Source organism: Ambystoma mexicanum, chromosome 2p (assembly GCF_040938575.1).
Source record: "Ambystoma mexicanum isolate Mex_15411 chromosome 2p, UKY_AmexF1_1, whole genome shotgun sequence".
Classification (NCBI taxonomy): Eukaryota; Metazoa; Chordata; class Amphibia; order Caudata; family Ambystomatidae; genus Ambystoma; species Ambystoma mexicanum.
In genome coordinates this window covers 1,133,768,805-1,133,787,048 of record NC_090923.1, presented here as the reverse complement: position 1 = coordinate 1,133,787,048, position 18,244 = coordinate 1,133,768,805, and the positions used below count along the sequence as shown (strand labels likewise).

The 18,244-nt window shown below is 47.0% G+C and overlaps 1 protein-coding gene across 2 annotated transcripts in view; it reads right to left on the bottom strand.

The window, feature by feature from the left end:
- Positions 1-18,244, bottom strand: part of MTA2 (metastasis associated 1 family member 2) — a 612,090-nt gene that overhangs the window by 343,258 nt on the left and 250,588 nt on the right. For both annotated transcript variants that reach the window (XM_069645193.1, XM_069645194.1), the window contains exon 8: positions 120-219. In XM_069645193.1, the coding sequence (XP_069501294.1) occupies positions 120-219 (100 nt within the window). The remainder of the gene's footprint in view (positions 1-119; positions 220-18,244) is intronic.

Below are 18,244 nucleotides of genomic sequence, written 5' to 3'. Positions count from 1 at the left end.
GCCGTGCAGTCTTTGACACCCATTCACCCTCCCCCTGGCCTCCTATTTTTGGTACATCCATGGTGGCAAAGAGCTTTGGCAGTTTCCCAAGCCTAATGTGGCAGAGGAGGAACACTCACCAAAGTGATGTCTCTGGAGGCGGCTGCAGCACTCATGTGTAAACTTGGCTGTCTGATGGAACTGCTACAGTCCAGAGCTCGTGCAAATGTACCTACGGCACTGAGAAGGAAAAATAATATTAGACTGATAAATCACATGCAGGAGCATTTGGAATTAAGGAAAGCAAGTGGGCTAGAAAGAATTATGGCATAGAAGAAGGAACAAGTTACTTACCTGTAACTTTTGTTCTCCAGCATGTGTCTGGCATGGATTCACATGCTCATGAATATTCCCAGTTGTCAGGCTGGGAATCCTCTGTAAAGAAAAAAATCAGTTTCATTTCTGAACTGTCTTTGTCCTAACAACTAATCACTGGTCTCTGGGTCATACTGCCCCCAGCCAATGACTACCCTCTACCCAAGCCCCTCCTCTGCAGCCATCTTCAGATTTGGTAGCATGTGAAATGGCAGTAAGACCAAGAGAAGAGCCGCAGAGGGGCAGGCGGGAGGGTTCGCATGTGAATCCATGCCAGACCCATACTGGAGAACAACAGTTACAGGTAAGTAACTTGTTCCTTCTCCAGCATGGGGTCTGGTATGGATTCACATGCTCATGATTAAAGAATACATAGCAGTACACACATGCACAACCACGGGCGGTGGCAAGGTTCAACATTAAGCATCTCAACATTAAGCATCTCTTACCTCCTCACCAGGCTCTCCTTCAAGTGTACAGGTCGCGCAGCACTGCTTGGCAGACTCTGGACTACTGTCTGGAATCCCTGTCCACACAGTAGAATCTCGTGAAGGTGTGCATCGACCTCCATGTAGCAGCTCTGCAGATGGCCAGCAGGGGCACACCTGACAAGAACGCTGTAGTTGCAGCGATCACTCTGGTCGAATGGGCTCTTGTATGGCCAAGCAACGGTCGGTTTGCCAACCAGTGACAGTGGGTGATGCAGCCGGAGAGCTACCTGGAAATGGAAGCCTTGGAGAGCACCTTTGCATGGTTGACAGGGCCCAGGTTCACAAAAAAATTGCAACTTCTTCCGAAAACTTTGTGCAGCCCACATAGAATTTCAGCACTCTAGCCACATCAAGCCAGTGTAGAGTCCTTTCAGCTGGCGACAGAAAAAAAACACATGTAACACCAAGGGCTTGTTAAGATGAGTCTGACGGCACCTTGGGCATGAAGGAGGGGGGCGTCCGCAGCACCACCGTTGTGTTGTGAAAAGCCAAATAAGGTGGCTTACAGGACAGAGCATGAATCTCTCCCACTCGTCGTGCAGAGGTGATGGCCACAATGAACGCGGTCTTCCACAACAAGAACTTCAGCGGAGCCGAATGACTAGGTTCAAATGACGGTCCCATGAGCCTAGTCAGCCCCATATTAAGTTCCCACGCCAGAGCCGGAGCCTTCACCGGTGGGAAGGTTAACCAGACGGTGTGACAACAATGACTACCCTCCCGGAGATCTGGTGTACTGGGAGATGAACTTTGATGGAAGCATGGGCCAGTCCAGCCTTGGCCAACGACAGCAAATAAGGCAGTACCTGCGCAGCCGTGACTAGTAGATGCTCGATCTTCTGTGAACGGCACCAAACGGCAAGGCTTTTCCATTTCTGTCCGTAGCATTTGAGAGTTGACGATGCTCTGGCCTTGGCAAGCACTTCCCTGCAGTCCGCTGGGAGATTCTAGCCCTAAAATTCTAACACTGCAGGAGCTAGGCCTGCGGGTTTGGTGATCCTGGATCGTGGTGCAGAATTGCGCCTCCTTCCCATGCGAGATGATCTGCGACCACCGGATGTTTGACTGGAGGGGCTACTGACAAGTCGAGAAGGTCCGGGTACCGTATCTGTCTCGGCCACGACGGTGCAACGCGGCTCATCCTGCACCGGGACCGTCTGAGTCGATTGGCTAGTCGAAGAAGCAACGCCAACTGAGGTAACGCATACAGAAACAGGCCATCCCAGGGGAATGAGAATGCATCCATGCGCCCCGGCTGGGGAAACTTGCTGGCGAATCTCTGTCACTTGGTCACCATCGCAAATAGATTGATCTGGGGATTGCCCCATCTGTGGAACAGGAGATCCACTTGGTCCTGCCAAAGCTCCCACTCGTGGCAAGAGTGCAGCTCCCTGCTGAGGGAGTCGGTGACCGTGTTCTTCACTCCTGACAGGAGAAACGGGATGAGGAACATCTCCTGGGTGACGGCCCAGTGCCACAGTTCCTTTGCTTCTTTGGAGAGCGCCGAGGACCTGGTGGCCCCCTGCTTTCTGATGTAGAACATGGTGGTGGTGGTGTTGTCCGTGAAGACCCGCACCACCTTGCCCTTGAGGGACGGAAGGAAAAAGGGTCCAAAACACTGCCCGAAGTTCCAACACTTCTACTCCGGCAGCCACAAGCCTCTTGCATGAAGGCTTCCGGTGTGAGCTCCTCATGCTTCCACGGAGGCGTCTGTCGTAACAGTATCCTGGTAAGGTGGGGTCTGGAAATCCGCACCGCCGGACAGTTGTGCGTGAACTCCCCACCACTGTATCACTCGACGGAAACTCTTGTCGAGTGTGAGCTTGTCCTCGAAGTTTCCAGACACTTGTATCCAACAGACGTCGAGGAACTCCTGTAGTGGACGCATCCGCAGCCTGCACAATCGAATGAGGTATATGTAGGACTACATGTCGAGCAGAGACTTGATGGACCTCACCCTTGCGCTCTACAGGGCCAACAGCCGTTGTACCTTGCCCAGGATGGCCACTATCCTCTCCTCTGACGGAGACGCCAGGCACGACACCGTGTTGAGCCAGGATCCCAGAAACGGCACGTCATGTGATGGCACCAAGCAGAAGTTTGCATAGATTACTGAGAAGCACAGATCCATTAGGAGTTGGACAGTCCTCGCTGTGTGTTCAACAGCAATGTCCTTTGAGCTTGCCCGGATGAGTCAGTCGTCCAGATAAGGGCAGACGTGGATCCCTTGTAGGCGCAGCCGCGCGCCACCAGCACCAGGCATGAAAACCCTTGGTGCAGACTTCAATTCAAAGGAAAGGGCCTTGAACTGGTAGTGTTGCCCTTGGACTATGAAGCACAGGTATTTGCGTTGTCCCTTGTGTATGGGGATGTGAAAGTAGGCTTCTGCCAAGTCCAGCGACGATAGACAATCCCCCCTCTTCCAGCTGTCCCAGCACGTGCTGAAGAGTCACCATCCGAAAGTTTTGAGACTTGATGTACTTGTTCAGACTGCAGAGGTCTAGGATGGGCCTCCACCCGCCGGTGATCTTTTTGACGAGGAAGTAAAGAGTACACTCTGGAGCCCCAGAGTCTCTTGGGGATGAGCTCTATAGTCCCTTTTCATAGCATGGCACCACTTCCAACAGAAGCTGCAGGATGTGGTTTTCTTGCCTGGCCACTGGTGGTATAGACACACACTTCTGTTGGAACTCCAGTGCGTGTCCGTGGGCCAGAGCGTCCAGCACCCAACGGTCGGTAGAGATGGTTTTCCACACACTGACTAAGTTCGCCAACCGGCCTCCCACCGGGGGACACGGTGGGGGCCCTCCGATGCCACAGCCGTTCAATCCTGCTTGGACGAAGGGCCGCTTTGGGCACCCTGCCAACGACAACATCCTCCGAAGGCCTTGGAACGGCCCCTGTTGGTTTCCTGGGGCGAAGAGCGGCAGGGTTGGTGGTAAGAGGAACCCACACCTAAACCCTTGGAGGATCCCTGGGACTTGCTGCAAGAGGGCCGAAAGGATGACCTCTGTTGCTGAAGAGTGCCCAAGACACATACTGTCTCCGTGTTCGTCTTTATGGCCTGTAGAGACTCATCCACAGCCTTCCCGAACAAGTTGTCCCTGTCGAAGGGCATGTCCAACACCATCGACTGAACGTCCTGACGAATGGCAAACGCTGGTGCCCATTTGGTGGAAACCCGCATCGGCAATATCCGCGGCCACCGTGATGGTGTGGTCTGACACCACTTCACCTTCCTTTAGAATTTCCAGCGCTTCTGTCCTCTTGTCAGGGAAGAAGTCCAGGATGGGAGTGGTCTTGAACCAAAGCTTCTGGTCGCAGCGTGCCGCAAGCACGTTGGCAGTCTTGTTGGTCGTTGCTGCAGAATAGATGACCCGTCGTCCCATGGCATCTAACTTCTTGCCCTCGCTGTCCGGAGGGGTGGAAGCTGCCGAGGAAGAAGGGCCCGAGTACCACTTCTTGGCTGCCACTGACACCACTGAGTCTAGAGATGGTTGCGCCCGCAAGCACTTGGCCGCAGAGTCTGGCATCCTGTACTTCTCAAGGCGATCCCTCTTCGCCAGCACTACATAAGGGTTCTTCATGAGAGACAAACCTTCGTTCCAAATGTCATCCAGGAGTGGTACCGAGAGGATGGTCTTTCTCTATGCCTCACGGCACCGATAGAAGAATCCCTCCTCCTCCCCTGGAGCAAGCGGGAAGAATTCGGAAGCTTTGGAGATCGCGTGGAACGAGCCTATCTCGTCCGGCGGGGAAGATTTGGGAGGTGGCGACGGGAGGTCCCCAATCCCACCGTCATCGTCCGTGTCCGTCGTCGCCGTGTCAGCATCTGTCTCATCCCTTGGGGTCGGGTGAGGGGGGGGAGAGAGGTGGGTGAAGGGTGGCAAGGAGGTCCTATTCTTGGCCGGAGGACCCCCCCCCCCGTCGGCAGGGGAACGGCCGTTGCATGTGCCGCAGGGTGAGGGTCGGGGGGAGATCACCGGCGCAATAGGCATGCTTGTCTGTATCTCCGAGACCAGAAAAAGCAGTGCAGAGATAATGTCCGCCGAGAGGTCTCTAGAAGGCATCAGCTCAGGCGGGGGAGGAATAAGCAGCTGGGGCACCGGCTGGGGACCCAGACCATCGTCGCTGTGCTGCTCTTCCTCAACGGTATCTGTGTTAGGCAAGATTGTATGCAGTACCCTTTGGGTGCACAACAACTCTGACCTCTTGGCAATAGGAACCCAACCTTTGGTATAAGGCTGTACTACACAGGTTGGTAGCGTGTTGAGCAGCCATGTTTATTTCAAGAGGGGTCAATGTGAGCTGATGGGGAGTTACACAGGGATTCACAGTGCCAAGTATTCAATTAAACACTTACACACAAGGTTTCTTGAATAAACAATTATTAATTTATCAGTCGGTTAGGGTAGGCCTTCTTCAGAAGGGAGCAATATAACAGTAATTCAAATATACTTCACAAACTTAACACTCTTAATATCTCTAAATCAATGAGTACTCTTTTGGGATGGCCCACAGACACAACCTACACCCTCAGGTGACTTTAGTAGCTAGGGTGCTGGGGACATTAATATATCACTGTTGCATTTAGAATCATTTACGAGTAAGCCAAAGGAAAAGTTTATTTGGAACATACAAGAGACCACAAATATTCTTAAGTAGTGAAATACTTTCAGGTCCCCTAATAAAGAGTTATTCAGTAGGACAAGCTAAGCAAAAGTCACTGGGCAAATGTCTATATAAGCTGAAACACTTCTTTGCAGGTAAGAAAAGTCTGCACAATGTTTTAGAAGTCTTTCAAGAAAAAGAAGAATCAATGTAGGGCCAAAAGCCATTACACTTGCGAGTAGTAGAAGATGCAAGCAACTCTACAGCAAGAGTTAAGTTCTCTCAAGACTTTTACTGTATCTTTGTATTGAAGAAAAAGTGCAGCAGATGACTTCTGTTCCTGAGCAGCTCTGCAGATCTCACTGTTCCTGGGCCTCAGTCGTGGGGACAAGAGGGAGGAATTCTGGGGACTCCTGCAGTGCAATGAGAAGGTCACCGCTCGCAACCGGCAATGTTCAAACAAGTGGCTGTTCGTGTTTCAGCTCTTTGTGTCTACCGCAAATTGCAACACTGTAGTGATCTAATCTTGAGAGCTAGGCTCAATCAGCTAGAAACGAATGAAATTCTTCACATTTGAGGCCTTTCCCAGACAGCCAACTGCAGCTACTGCCAAGTTACGCCGGTTCACAATAAAGTAACTATACGGCATCTGGTGCTTTCATGTTCAGGAACTTACCTGATTAAGAGTACGATACCTGAGCAATCTGCTTGGAAACGACATCCCACCGAATGAAGAGACATGGTGGCACAGATTGATTGGTAGCGACAGAACGAGTTGGCAAATCGCAACAGCAAACATTCTTGAGTACATCTGAACAACATGCTTCATCGGAACCTGCTCCTATAAACACACTGGTGACTGACAGATTAATGAATAAGTGACAAACGCTGAGAACAATTTACTTCATATACTTAGTTTCCTTTTTGTAAAAATCTGTTGATGAAACAAATAAAATATATAGCAACACTGCGATTCCCGATTGTTGAGATGGGCTCTCCCTGCTTTTGGGGTCCCACACACTGTTGAGGGGGCTCAGGCTCGGTAAATCCTGCTTCTTGGGAGTCTGGAGGATCTCCCTGGAGCTCTTGGCCAGCTTAAAATCAATGCACACAGTCTGGTGTTCCTATCCCTGGCGTCTGTTTCCAGCAGCAACTCTGAAAAGTCAACCAACTCCGAGAGAATGTCCAGGTGGCTTACTTTGGAGTTGATCAGTCCCACCAACTCAAGGGGAGAAGTCGTCCTTGCAGGGGCTTCTCTGTCGATACGAATTTGGAGTTTCAGCACAGCAGCAGAGATTCACTGGGCAAACCAACGCTCCAGGAGTTGCAGCAGGTATCTTCAAGTTCTTCTTCGGTTCCTTCGTCCAGTGGTCGACTACCTTCCAAGCCAAAAGCCTCGCCTATTATTCAGTTCTCTCCCATTCATTCCAGCTTAGCTGTCAGTCACCCAGCAGGGTGGCTGTCCTTGCCAGACAGCCGGTGAATCACTACAGAGTGCATTTGGGTCTTCTAGGAGTCTAAGCACAGGGAGTTTCGGGCTCCTCCCTCCCTTCCTGCCCACCCCAGACACCCTGTAGATCGAGGCAGGCTTTACTCGTGAATCCCACCAAAAGTAAAGCGAACAAAGGGACCAAATATGGTTTGGCGTGCAGAGTAACTCAAGGACGTTTACACAAAGAAATGGCGAAAAAAGAAGACTGGGCCATTTTTGCAAAAATGGCACCCTTCGGTGCTTTACTGCAGCTGCAAACGAAGCCCACTGTAAATGCACACCACAGTAGTTACAATTAAACCACTGCCACCAGCCATTCAGAGGAAAGGGTAACACAAAAATGTTACATGAGAAGCTAGACAAAGGGGATACTAGGTAACCCCTCCAGCACCCGATTGTAAGATAGTGTGTGTTGGGCCTAGAAAGTTACATATGTAAGTAAAGTAAATTTCACTTTACTGCTCTGGGAAACAGTAGTTTATCCCAGAGAAGATATTTAAACCTTTGGGAAATCTGGAAGACTTCCCTGTGTCACTGCACTGAAGGTGCAGTGTGAACCAATGTAAAAGATGATGCCTATGGAGTTTGTCAGAATCCATAACCAAAAGAAACAGTGTTTAAAATCACATTAAAGTACATGAGGGTGGGAAAAAAAAGTCACTTTCTCCAGATAAAAAAAAAAACAAGTCCTCAAAATCCAGCAAAGTTGCTGAGGGTCTGGAAGGTAGAGGAAACTAGCATATTTCTGACCATTCTCCCTAACAATCCTCGCCGTCGTCACCCTCATCTGCGCGCTCATCGTAGGGTTCCTCCTGGATGGTTTGCAGGCAGATGAACTCCCCCCAAGAGGAGATATCTGTACACTGGAGGTCCACCAACCCCCCCCCTTTGCCTTCAGAGGGGAAGGTCTTGGGGAGATGGTGGGCATCTTCTCTGGGGTTTTCGATGGGCTGGAACGCATCCTCCCTCCTTGGAAGAAGCAATACCCTTGCCTTTGGGGTTGCACCCTGCGGAGCCGTCTCAGCGGCCTTTGCAAGAAACGCCAAGCCCCCCCCCCCCCCCTCGATGGAAGGCTGGGCCTTCGCCGGGTGTACCTGGGCCTTCACGGTCAGGACCAGAGTCTTGTCCTGCGAGACCTTGTCCGTCTCCTTAAGGGGAGGGTCCGTGCCCCGATCCCCCTTGGCCTTCCCTGGCAGGTCGGTCTTGGGCTTCTCCTCGAGTTTGCCCGGATGGTCTGATTTCCTCTTGGCCGAATATCCTGAGCGTTGACTGGTGACTGAAGCTGGAGACGAACGCACCCTGCCCACCGAGGAGCCCGTCGCAACAGGGCTCCCAGTGGCAATGGACTCACGGTGCTTATCCTTTTGTGCGTTATACGTGTGCACTGTACATGTATTTAGGATTAAGAAAAAAGAATTGGAGTTAGGAAAATTGGCATCACGCCAGAAATTAAAGTAAACAATTATGGAGAAAATAAGATATAAATATGAGCATAAAAGTGCACAGATGTGCCTTGTCTGAAAATATAGCAAATGCGATACTTCGTGAGAGAAAGGAGAGAAGGTTTGAAAAAGTGGTCATTTTTGAACCCGTGTAAAAACTAAAAGCCAGTAAATATGGAGTTAATTCTTGTGTTTGCCAGACAGGTTAAACTAGTTCACCTCACACAACATGAAACCGCACTTTGCTTGTCAGAAACGAAGGGCAGAGAAAGTATGCCTTTTAGAAAAAAATAAATGATTTGTGTTTTCCAAATGCACAGGCATGTTACGATCTCTGCAGCAGAAAAACGCAAGGAGACACAAGGTTGATATTTTATAGTTATGGAGGAAACACCTTTAGGAGCTTAAAATACTTTGAACGGTATACATTTGCACTGGTTTTACAGGACTCTTGGACAGAGAAAGATTTTGGAAGTACGTAACTTGACAGATGGCCAAGATAAGCGCGCAGAAGGACAGTGTTTGTTTAAACCGATGCAGCTAGACGAAGTTAATTCATGTTCACACTGAAAAGTATTTGAGTAAAATGTAATTTAAGGCTATGTGCTTATATGAAGGACATGGCAAATGAATTATGGGGGAAAAGCAGATGAGAGGGAAGGTCTTTGTTTGAGAATGGAGCAAAATGTACTTTTGAAGTGATTGGCATGCTGAAAGGAACTGGTGTTTTAAGGATTGAAGGAGAATTGTTTAGTTTGAAGTTGTTGCCTTATGATTTGAGGCTATTTTTACAGCAGTAAAGCCATCTATAGGCTGAGAAAAGACACTGATACACTGCTTAAAAATTATAGGAGCTGTTTTTAATTTAAGAGGTTGACTGATTAAGTGGCATGGAAGTCTCATGTTAAAAAGGGAAGTATTAATTGGAATACCTTCTTGAACAAACTGTTTTATTGTGAGGACAGTGCTTTGATCATGTTAAGCTAGCTGGCAATGTTAGTTTCCTGATGTGTGCGTTTTGAGAAATGCCCATGAGTTATTTGGTTTTATGTGCGACTAATGGCAGTATAAATAAGAAGAGAAGGAGGCATGTTATTCTTTTCCATAAAATTGATTTTTAGGTTGTGCCATGATCAGGAGTAAAGAATAAGGGAAATATTGCCATGAAAAGATAGCATGAAGTGCAAAAATATATGTAAATATTTGTAAATTTGCAGCAAATAAATTTGCACAGTAGACAGGTGTCAAGTTAGGGAGAGTGATATATATATATATATATAATGTCTGAGAATTTTGAAAACATTTGGAAATAAAATCAGAAAAAAGATTTGTATAAAAATCACCCAAGTTTAGGGGAGTGTAGCGGAGATTCAAAATGTGTGTGTGCAAAATACAGCAAAAAGGAGGCCAAAATGTTAGTGAAGGTCATTGGATAAGGCACAGCAAATATCTAGAGAGGAAAAGGATAAATGTATCAATAGGCAATTTTTGCTGGTTGATAAAATGTGATAAATATATGTGGAAATGAAATCTTTATACTTTAGCATAAGGAAAGCAGTAAATATTGAAAGAAAGCATGCAGAAGCACGCATACGAGAAGGTATGCATATAGATGCATACACATCGAAAGACATTCATGCAGATGCATGTAATGGGAGGCATTTATGTAGATGCACTGACATGAGAAAAAACACCCATGCAGACATACACAAAGGTACACATGATTTTATGGAAGTGCAAGTAATGTGTGCACCATGGAAAATGCATTTAAGAATGCACACACACACACACACATGCAAGCACACCGACGAATGAACCAAATGTTTTTTGTTTTACAGTTAAAATGATAGCTGACAGAAAAGCTGGTCTTTTTTGGAAAACTAGGAAGGGCAGAAATGCACATATTTATATTTAGAAATACTGAGATTCTTGTAGTACACAAGCGAGAATGAAGAACAGCAATTATATTTTACTGCAGTCGTAAGCAAAGACTTAGATAGGAAAGCAGTTTGGGAAAACGTGGGAGTGGTGTTGAGATCACAGGAGAGGAATGTAGCAGTATCGCACATTCTGGGCGGCCTTGAGGAAGTCAGCCAAATAATTAAGTATTAAAGCAGGCTTTTCTAAAAACAACAGCTTGCACCCATGCAGATGTGACAGAATGCAGTGTGTACACAAGTATAGAGCCTTGTCTATGGACAGGCTGATTTAAAATAAAGACTAGAATGGTAAATGTGACATTAGCTGGGGACAAAAATAGGTCAGATCAAGACGGGGAGCTATAAAAATGACAAAGGTTGTCAGAACCCGTGGAGAAGCAGCTTAAGAAATAAGTGGTCCTGGAAGCGAAGCCATGGTCAGAGATTCAGCTGACCATCGCACATTATTGAAGATTACTGTAAGAGAAGAATTAAAAGAAAAATTATGCTAGGAAAGGTGCAGAAATGAAATTAGCGCAGAAAAAATTACAAAATCTGCCATGAAAAGGCAATGTTGACTAGTGGGGAAGGATCGGATTCACAGCAAACCGCAAGTATGCCACAGGTGAATAACCAAAGGTAGCTTGATCAAGGCAATAATGGATTCATACTGCGGTGTTGGGAAGGCTGCCGAGGAAGAAGCGTTCAGAATAATCAGGGAAATTCCCAGAGTAACCCAGGTGGGTCTCAAAGCATGCAGAAGAATATTCAAAACATGCAGGAGGGGCAAAGTAGAAGACCTCCTGTAGGTTGGACATGCAGTATGTCAGAGCACTTTGCAAGCATGTATAGAAGCCAGAGATTCGTGCAGAAATGGGCAATTCAAGAGGGGGGACAGCACACCCCCTAGTGTATAGCTTACAAATTGAGGAAGGATTTTTTTGCCCAAGATCAGACATCAGACATGAGCGCTGGGCGTGCAGCAGGTACACCAGCTTAGGAAAGGTGCAAAACAGATTTACTGCAGATGGTGAGTGAGCCCACATGCATGATCAGCAATGTTAGTGTCAGAATTGTTAGTGGCACTATGCCTCAAAGAGTGCCAAGAATGAATATGGCAGACGGAGAAAAAATGTTTTAGTGGTAGACTTTGGGACTGTATGTCCATGTAGCAAATACAGAAAGGTGGTGAATGAATATTAGAAGCTCGAGGGTGTTTTTTGAAGACTATAAATGTAGTTTTTTGTCTAGTGAGGAATTAGCTACGTCTGGAGCAGAGTGTGTTGTGACACATTTTTATTACATTTGTAACAGGCACTTGCCAACGTTTTTGAAGAAAGGAGTGGATAATACAAGCCTAAGCATGATGATGATGTTTAGGTGATTAAGGAAAAGCATGTTTTGTTTTGGGAATGCACCATTTGAATATGGGTGCATCCATAGTGGCATGTACAGGCCAAAAGGCCCGATGAGACGTTTCTGGTAGAAACCAGAGAGGGTTTTCTTGTTGTAGCAAAAGCGCGGTATTCTAAAGAATGGTGTGACCTAGTGGAAAAGTGGTGAGTATTTGGTTAATTTATTCTCAGACCATGTATATTTATGAACAAAGAGGGGGCGGGGGGGCAGATGACCTCCATAAAATTAGAAACAGCCATTGTGTAAGGAAGCATGGCAAATGATCAAGGAGTTAATAATAAAAATGGATTGTGGATGACAGTAATGGTTCTCATAAAAAGGTCTAGGTAAATTAACGTCACAGATGGCGATATATCTAGATGGGGCTTAATGAAGTATGAAGTGGTGCTTTCTTTAGCAACATCACACACTATAAAGAAAGGAGTAAACATTTTTATTACATATGGCAATAATGTAGCAGCATCCAGTATAAATTGAAGATTGGAGAAAGTGTCAAAAAGGTTAGGTAGACTTTGGGCCTTTTGGCATTGGTCCAGAGAAATGAATTTGGATAAAGTTAAAATAATGTAGTGTAAACAGTATAGGAGTAAATAGCTCAGTTTAAACATTGATGTTATTTGGATGAAATAAAGAAACAAAAAATGAAAGGAAAAGTGATTGGATGAATGAAAGATTGGATCTTAAATCAAAAGGGAGCATAACAAGAAGCAAACATGCAATGAGGACTAAAGGCCAAAATTGAAGAAGTTGTGCAGTGCAATAAAAAAATTATGGAGTAATGGAGAACAAAAAGGGGTATGGTTGACCAAAATTAGGTTAACCAGACAAGGAACATTTTTGTACAGAGCTAATTCAAGGAGAAAATACAAGGTTAAGTAAAATACAATTTGAGTAACTGTAACAATGTTGGTTTATGTTACAGATGAAAATCATGGACCTTGCATGAACATAGGAGGAATGTCTGCATGGCCTTGATAGGGAAAGAAACCGTATATTATAACACAAGTCTTAGTGAATAGGGAGAAGAGATAGGGGGGGGGGGGAAGAGTACTGGTTCAGACCACAGGGTATGAACACACTGGTAATCATTATTAAAAGTAAGCGGTCCCAGGTGAGTAACAGAAAAAGAGGCAGATAGAGACACTGTTTCAATTATGCAGCCATTTTTTCCCCAAGATAGGTGCAAATAGGTGTAAAAAAAGTAGCATGTAGATGCAAGCATGGCCACCTCAGACAAACGCAGGACATAGAAGTCAAATTAAAAAGGTGGGTAACCTTTTTTAATCTCCAATAGTTGGCAGGACGCCAACAAGGGTAGATTTTACCCACATATAGCACATTAAAAAAAAAGGCAAACTATGAGAGCAGAAGGAACCAAGTACCCTGAAGAGCAAGCACAACAGAGGATGATCCTGAGACTCACTGAAGAGGGCTGGCACCCAAATCCAGTTGTCCGTGCAAATCAGAGCTCCAATGTGATCTCAGAAGACCTGTGAAGGCGATTCCAACCCTTGTAGTGGTGATAACAATCACTTGCGATGTCTCCTGGTAACCCTGCAAGTGAGCCTGTTTGGAAATGTCCCTGGGCCATAAAGTGGGCTGTCCAGCTTACTCATTGGTTACCGTGCCGGAAGAGTTTAGAATGTCGGCCCAGCACTTTGGGTTGTGAGATAAAAGGCTGTGTATTACAGCGAGAGTTGGGTGCCCCTGCATCACTGTGTGACGCTGACAACTGTTTTCCCACGGTCCTTCATGTGCCCAAAGACCTGCTTCATCAGTGTTTTCTTAGTCGTTCTTCCGAATCAAGAGTTACAGCTCCTGTCCCAAACCGGACCTGTATCAGCACCTGCAAAATCTGTGTCAACGGAGGACAGGAAATTGAACCTGACCGCCACCTCTAGACCTGCCATGTCTGGACCAAAACCGAGCTAAGGGCGGCGAGTAGTGAAATCACTTAACCGTGGCCCTTTGTTCATTCAAACGTGTTTACGCATTGAAGGTTATTTTGTCCTCCTTGGTTTGGTAGTATTTGCTTCCTAAAAACCCTCTGAAAATCGGTAACAGCTTTGTTCATCATAGCAGATCCTCTTGATTCGTGGAACTCGTTTCACCCCTTTAAAATTCTTCCCCTAACCTTTTCCTGCTCCCCAAGAAGTACTTTGTGAACTTTGCACACAACCAGGCGCTTTTACGCGCACATGGAGCGCAAGGCTCCTTTCACCTTAGGGCTGGACTTATAAAGTTAGGGCTGCCATCTCAGAAGACGGTTGGAGCTACAAAAGTTATTCACCCTTTTCGTTTGCATGTATTGGTGGAGTTACTGACCTTCTCGCACTGACTCCAGTGAGTGTACATGGCAAACATTGCTCACCGTAATCGTACTTCTGATGCATGTATCTGCTTAGATTCATATGCTATGTCTAGGCCAACATCTAGTAATAGTCACAGAGTATATGATGTGTTTTTGAACACGAAAAGGGATGTAGACTGGGCGTGTTAGCAATACTATCCCTAGGGTGACATCTACTTTAGCCATGGTCCTTCACGCGTCAAGGTCCCTCAGATTGTTTTGTTTCTGACATGAGGTTGAAGTGTAGTGTGAATACAGTTGTAATAAAGAATAAAATAGCAATAGAGTAAGAGACATCTATGCACCTTCGACTCCAGGAGGGGAGGAAGGGTGGGCGCATGTGAATCCAAGCAGATACAAGCATCAGAAGACATGCATTACTCACCGTAATAGCATTTCTGATGATTGTATATGCTTAGTTTCACATGCGGCCACCCTTCCTACCTGCTCGACTGGAAGAAACAGACGTCTTACTACTTTCTCTCTTTTATGTACTCACTCACGATAGTCATTGGGCTCCCTCATGGCACAAAAAATAAAATCAATTCTCAAAAGACAAGATGCAATACTCTGCGGTTACCATTGTATGTCCGACTAGATTCACATGCTGTGCATATAGTCGGACAGCTTAGATAGCCCTGCAGAGTGTGTGCCTCCTTGCTTGTTCAAGTAATACATGACCGTGGTACTGTCTTCCCCTGTAACTGTCTGAAAGGCTTTCAGTGCTTTGACTACGGCTAACTCCAACAGATTTATGTGGTTGGATGCTACTTCTGGGGACCACACGCCGTGCAACTTCTGCTGAAGCAGGTGAGCCCACCCCCCCCACCTGGTGAGAGATGCTTCTGTCCCGAGTGGCTTCTACTGCGTTGGTTAAGGTTTTCCCTCTACCACCACTGCAGAGAGAGAATGAGTGCTAGCAAGACAACCACCAGATCTTCCGATTGTCCGTTGGCCTGATAACACTGGCTGTTGAGCCGTTCTTGCATAGGACGCATGGTCAGACGTGGGTGAGGAACTAAGTAAATGCAGGATGCCATAATGCGTACCGTCACCTCTTTACCAGCTACATATTGAGGGATCGGAAACAGTATGTTTTGAACCCTCTCATTGCAGGGGAAGACGAGGCCGTCTTCTGTCCGAATTAGAGCCCCTAACTGCTTGACCTGACTGGGGTCTAGGCTGGACTTCTTCTCGTTGATGGAGAATCCCAGGCTAAATAAGAGGTTTATCGTCTTTTGGGTGTTCAACATGAATGTTTCGTAGGAATCCAGAGCCAGTCGTCGAGGTAAGGGTAAACCGGAACAGATTCTATGCGCAGGTGCGCTGCTGCCATTACCTTCGTAAACACACTTGGTGCCCAGGCAATGCCGAAGGGGAGTACTTTGAACTGATAGTGCTTGTCCTCCATCATGAACCTTAGGTATGTGTGTGCCGGCAACATTGAAATATGAAAGTATGCATCTTTCATATCCAGTGTTGCCATGTAATCCCCCTTGTTTCAGCACAGGGCGCATGGTGAGATCCTTTTTGGGTACAAGGAAGTACGCTGAATAAGTACCCTTGTTTACCTGTAGTAGAGGGACGACTTCTATGGCGCCATTTTCCTGCAGTATATCGACCTCTTGCAGCAGGATGCGTAGGTGTTCCGGCATCAGGCGTCTTGATTTTTGCGGTCTGAATTGAGGTGGTTGCAAAATTCTAAGCAGTACCACTGGGCGACGGTCTTGCGCACCCACTGGTCTGTTATAGACTCCCATGCATGAAGGAATGATGTAAGACGTCCCCCGACTGCGGAGGCATGGGAGGGGACCTGGAAATGAGGGTAATTTCTGACCCGAGGCCAGGGAGCCTCTGGGAGTGGAATTACAGCCTCTACCCTTCCCACTGAGTTGTCCTCTATGTGGATACGTGGTGTTGGATCCTTGTCCTGAAGACCAGTTGTTACCTGAACCATACTGGTTTTGAGGGGAGCGAGATTGCCCGCGAAAGGAACTATGAGAACCGCCCCCTCTTTGTTGTGAAGGCATTTGGGTAATCTGGTTTAAGGTTTTGAGAGTCTCATGCTCCTTCTTAGCTGTATCAAGTGCTTCGTCCACAGCTTTGCCAAACAAGTTGGTCTCCTCAACCGGCTTGTTTATTAAGGCTGCTTGGGTTCCAGGCTTAAAACCAGAGTTCCTCGACTAGGCATGCTGTTTAAGTAATGTACCCTGGGCCAAGGTCCTTCCTGCTGTTTCAGCAGCATCCAAAGTGTTCTTCAGAATGTTGTAGTTGATTCACTTGACTTCCGATACAATCGCAAGCAGTTTAGCCTGCATTGGTTCAGGGACCTCTTGAAGGCCCTCCTTCAACAAATTCTACTGTACATCCATCTGAGTAGCTAGCCAACAGAGTGGTGGTGTTGGCTATTCGGGTGGAGAATGCAGCAGCAGTCGTGACCCTTTTTCCCCAGACAATACAACTTTTTGCCTTTTATCAGGCGATTCCTCCCCTGTAGACAGGGGGACACCTGCCCTCTCTCACATAGTCTTAACTACCAGGGATTCTGGAGTGGCATGCCCTTTAATGTAAAGGCGGGTCGGTAGGATAAGGGCGAAACAACTTCTCTACCCTGGGATTAAGCGCCCTGGTCTGGGTTGGAGTTAACAATGAAGGCGCTAGACGTCTCTTAATAGAGTTCAGTAAGGGAATGGCCTGACTGGCAGGAGGCTTTTCCTTCAGTAAGTCATCTACAGAATTTGAATCCTGCACAGCCTCCTGTGTGGCGATTTGAAAATGTTCAGCCGCCTTCTTTAAGATGGCGTTGAATGTCATTTGATCATCCACAGGTGAGGCCTGACAGACTGGGGTGGTAAGAAGGGAATCCATAAACACAGGGCCAGGGTCTGAGGTAGGAGTATGGAATGGCCAAGATTGATCATCAAATGGATGGCCGTCTTCCCAATTGTCCATGGGATCAGCAGTATCATCTATAGGGTCCACAAAGGTATCATCCTGTATGTGGGTATTGATAGGCACCTCGTCATCTGTAAGGTCAAAAACATTCTGTTCATGAGGATCCTCAAAGGTCCTCTGAAACTTAGCCATAGGTGACAAAGGAAGCTCCTCACGAGGCCTCTTAGGAGCAAACTCCAGTCTGTTCATGCACCCCTCAAACTACGCCCTGGTCCATGATGATGAACTAAACGAGACCAAGGGAGGAAAGGGATCTTCTTGACCAATTTCCTCTTCAGAAAGTCGAGATTTTCCTTTGAAAGTCTTGGAAAGTCAGTACCCTTTTGAAGGCTCCAGGCGTTGTGACGTGTCTTTAGACGCGTCTTTATGCTGTTCCTTCTGTTTCGAAGTCTGTTTCGACAGTTCCTTTTATTTAACCGCCGAATCGATCCTTGCGATACTATCGTTGATGCTCTGGGCTTCAGGGGGGTGTGGTGGTTGAGCCAATAGCTGTGCAGTGGATTTCAGCGCCACTGAACTGTGCTCCTTAAGAGTCTTCGGCTGTAGGACTTTACAGGCAGTCTCGTTTTGGTTGAGGGGGAAGACAATTGTTGCACCGACGTTGATCGACTTTCCACAGGTATTTCGCCTTACAGTAAAGGCAAAATCTAAATTGAGTCCTGTCCATAGCACAGGATCGTGCTAGCGACGACGAACCCAAGGGAACTAAGAGGGGGGAAAAGGAAAGGCATTCTTGAAAAGAATAGGACCACCACGACCCCACTCCCCATACTGTAAAGGCCAGCCAGAGGACATGGCCATGTGGTCGGGAGCGCCGACCCGGTCCACAGCCGTCGAAATTCCATCAGCAGTCTTCGGCGGTGGCACAGGAATCAGCCGAACAGAGTGACAATGAGAATAAACGACCAAGGGTCGAAAAATATAACAATAACGCAATGTTTTATGAAGAGCTCTGCATTAGGGCGACAAGATAGCTGGGCGGAAGAAAATCTGAGGGACCTCGACGCGTGAGGGTTTTTGGGTACACTACATGTCACGTTAGGGATAGTGTTACAAGCACGCCCATATCGGCGTCCCCTTTCAATTCTCAAAAGACAAGACGCAATACTCTGCGGTTACCACTGGATGTCGGACTATATGCACAGCATGTGATTCTAAGCAGATTAACAAGCATCAGAAATACAGTTAGGGTGAGTAATGTATGCCTTCTGAGG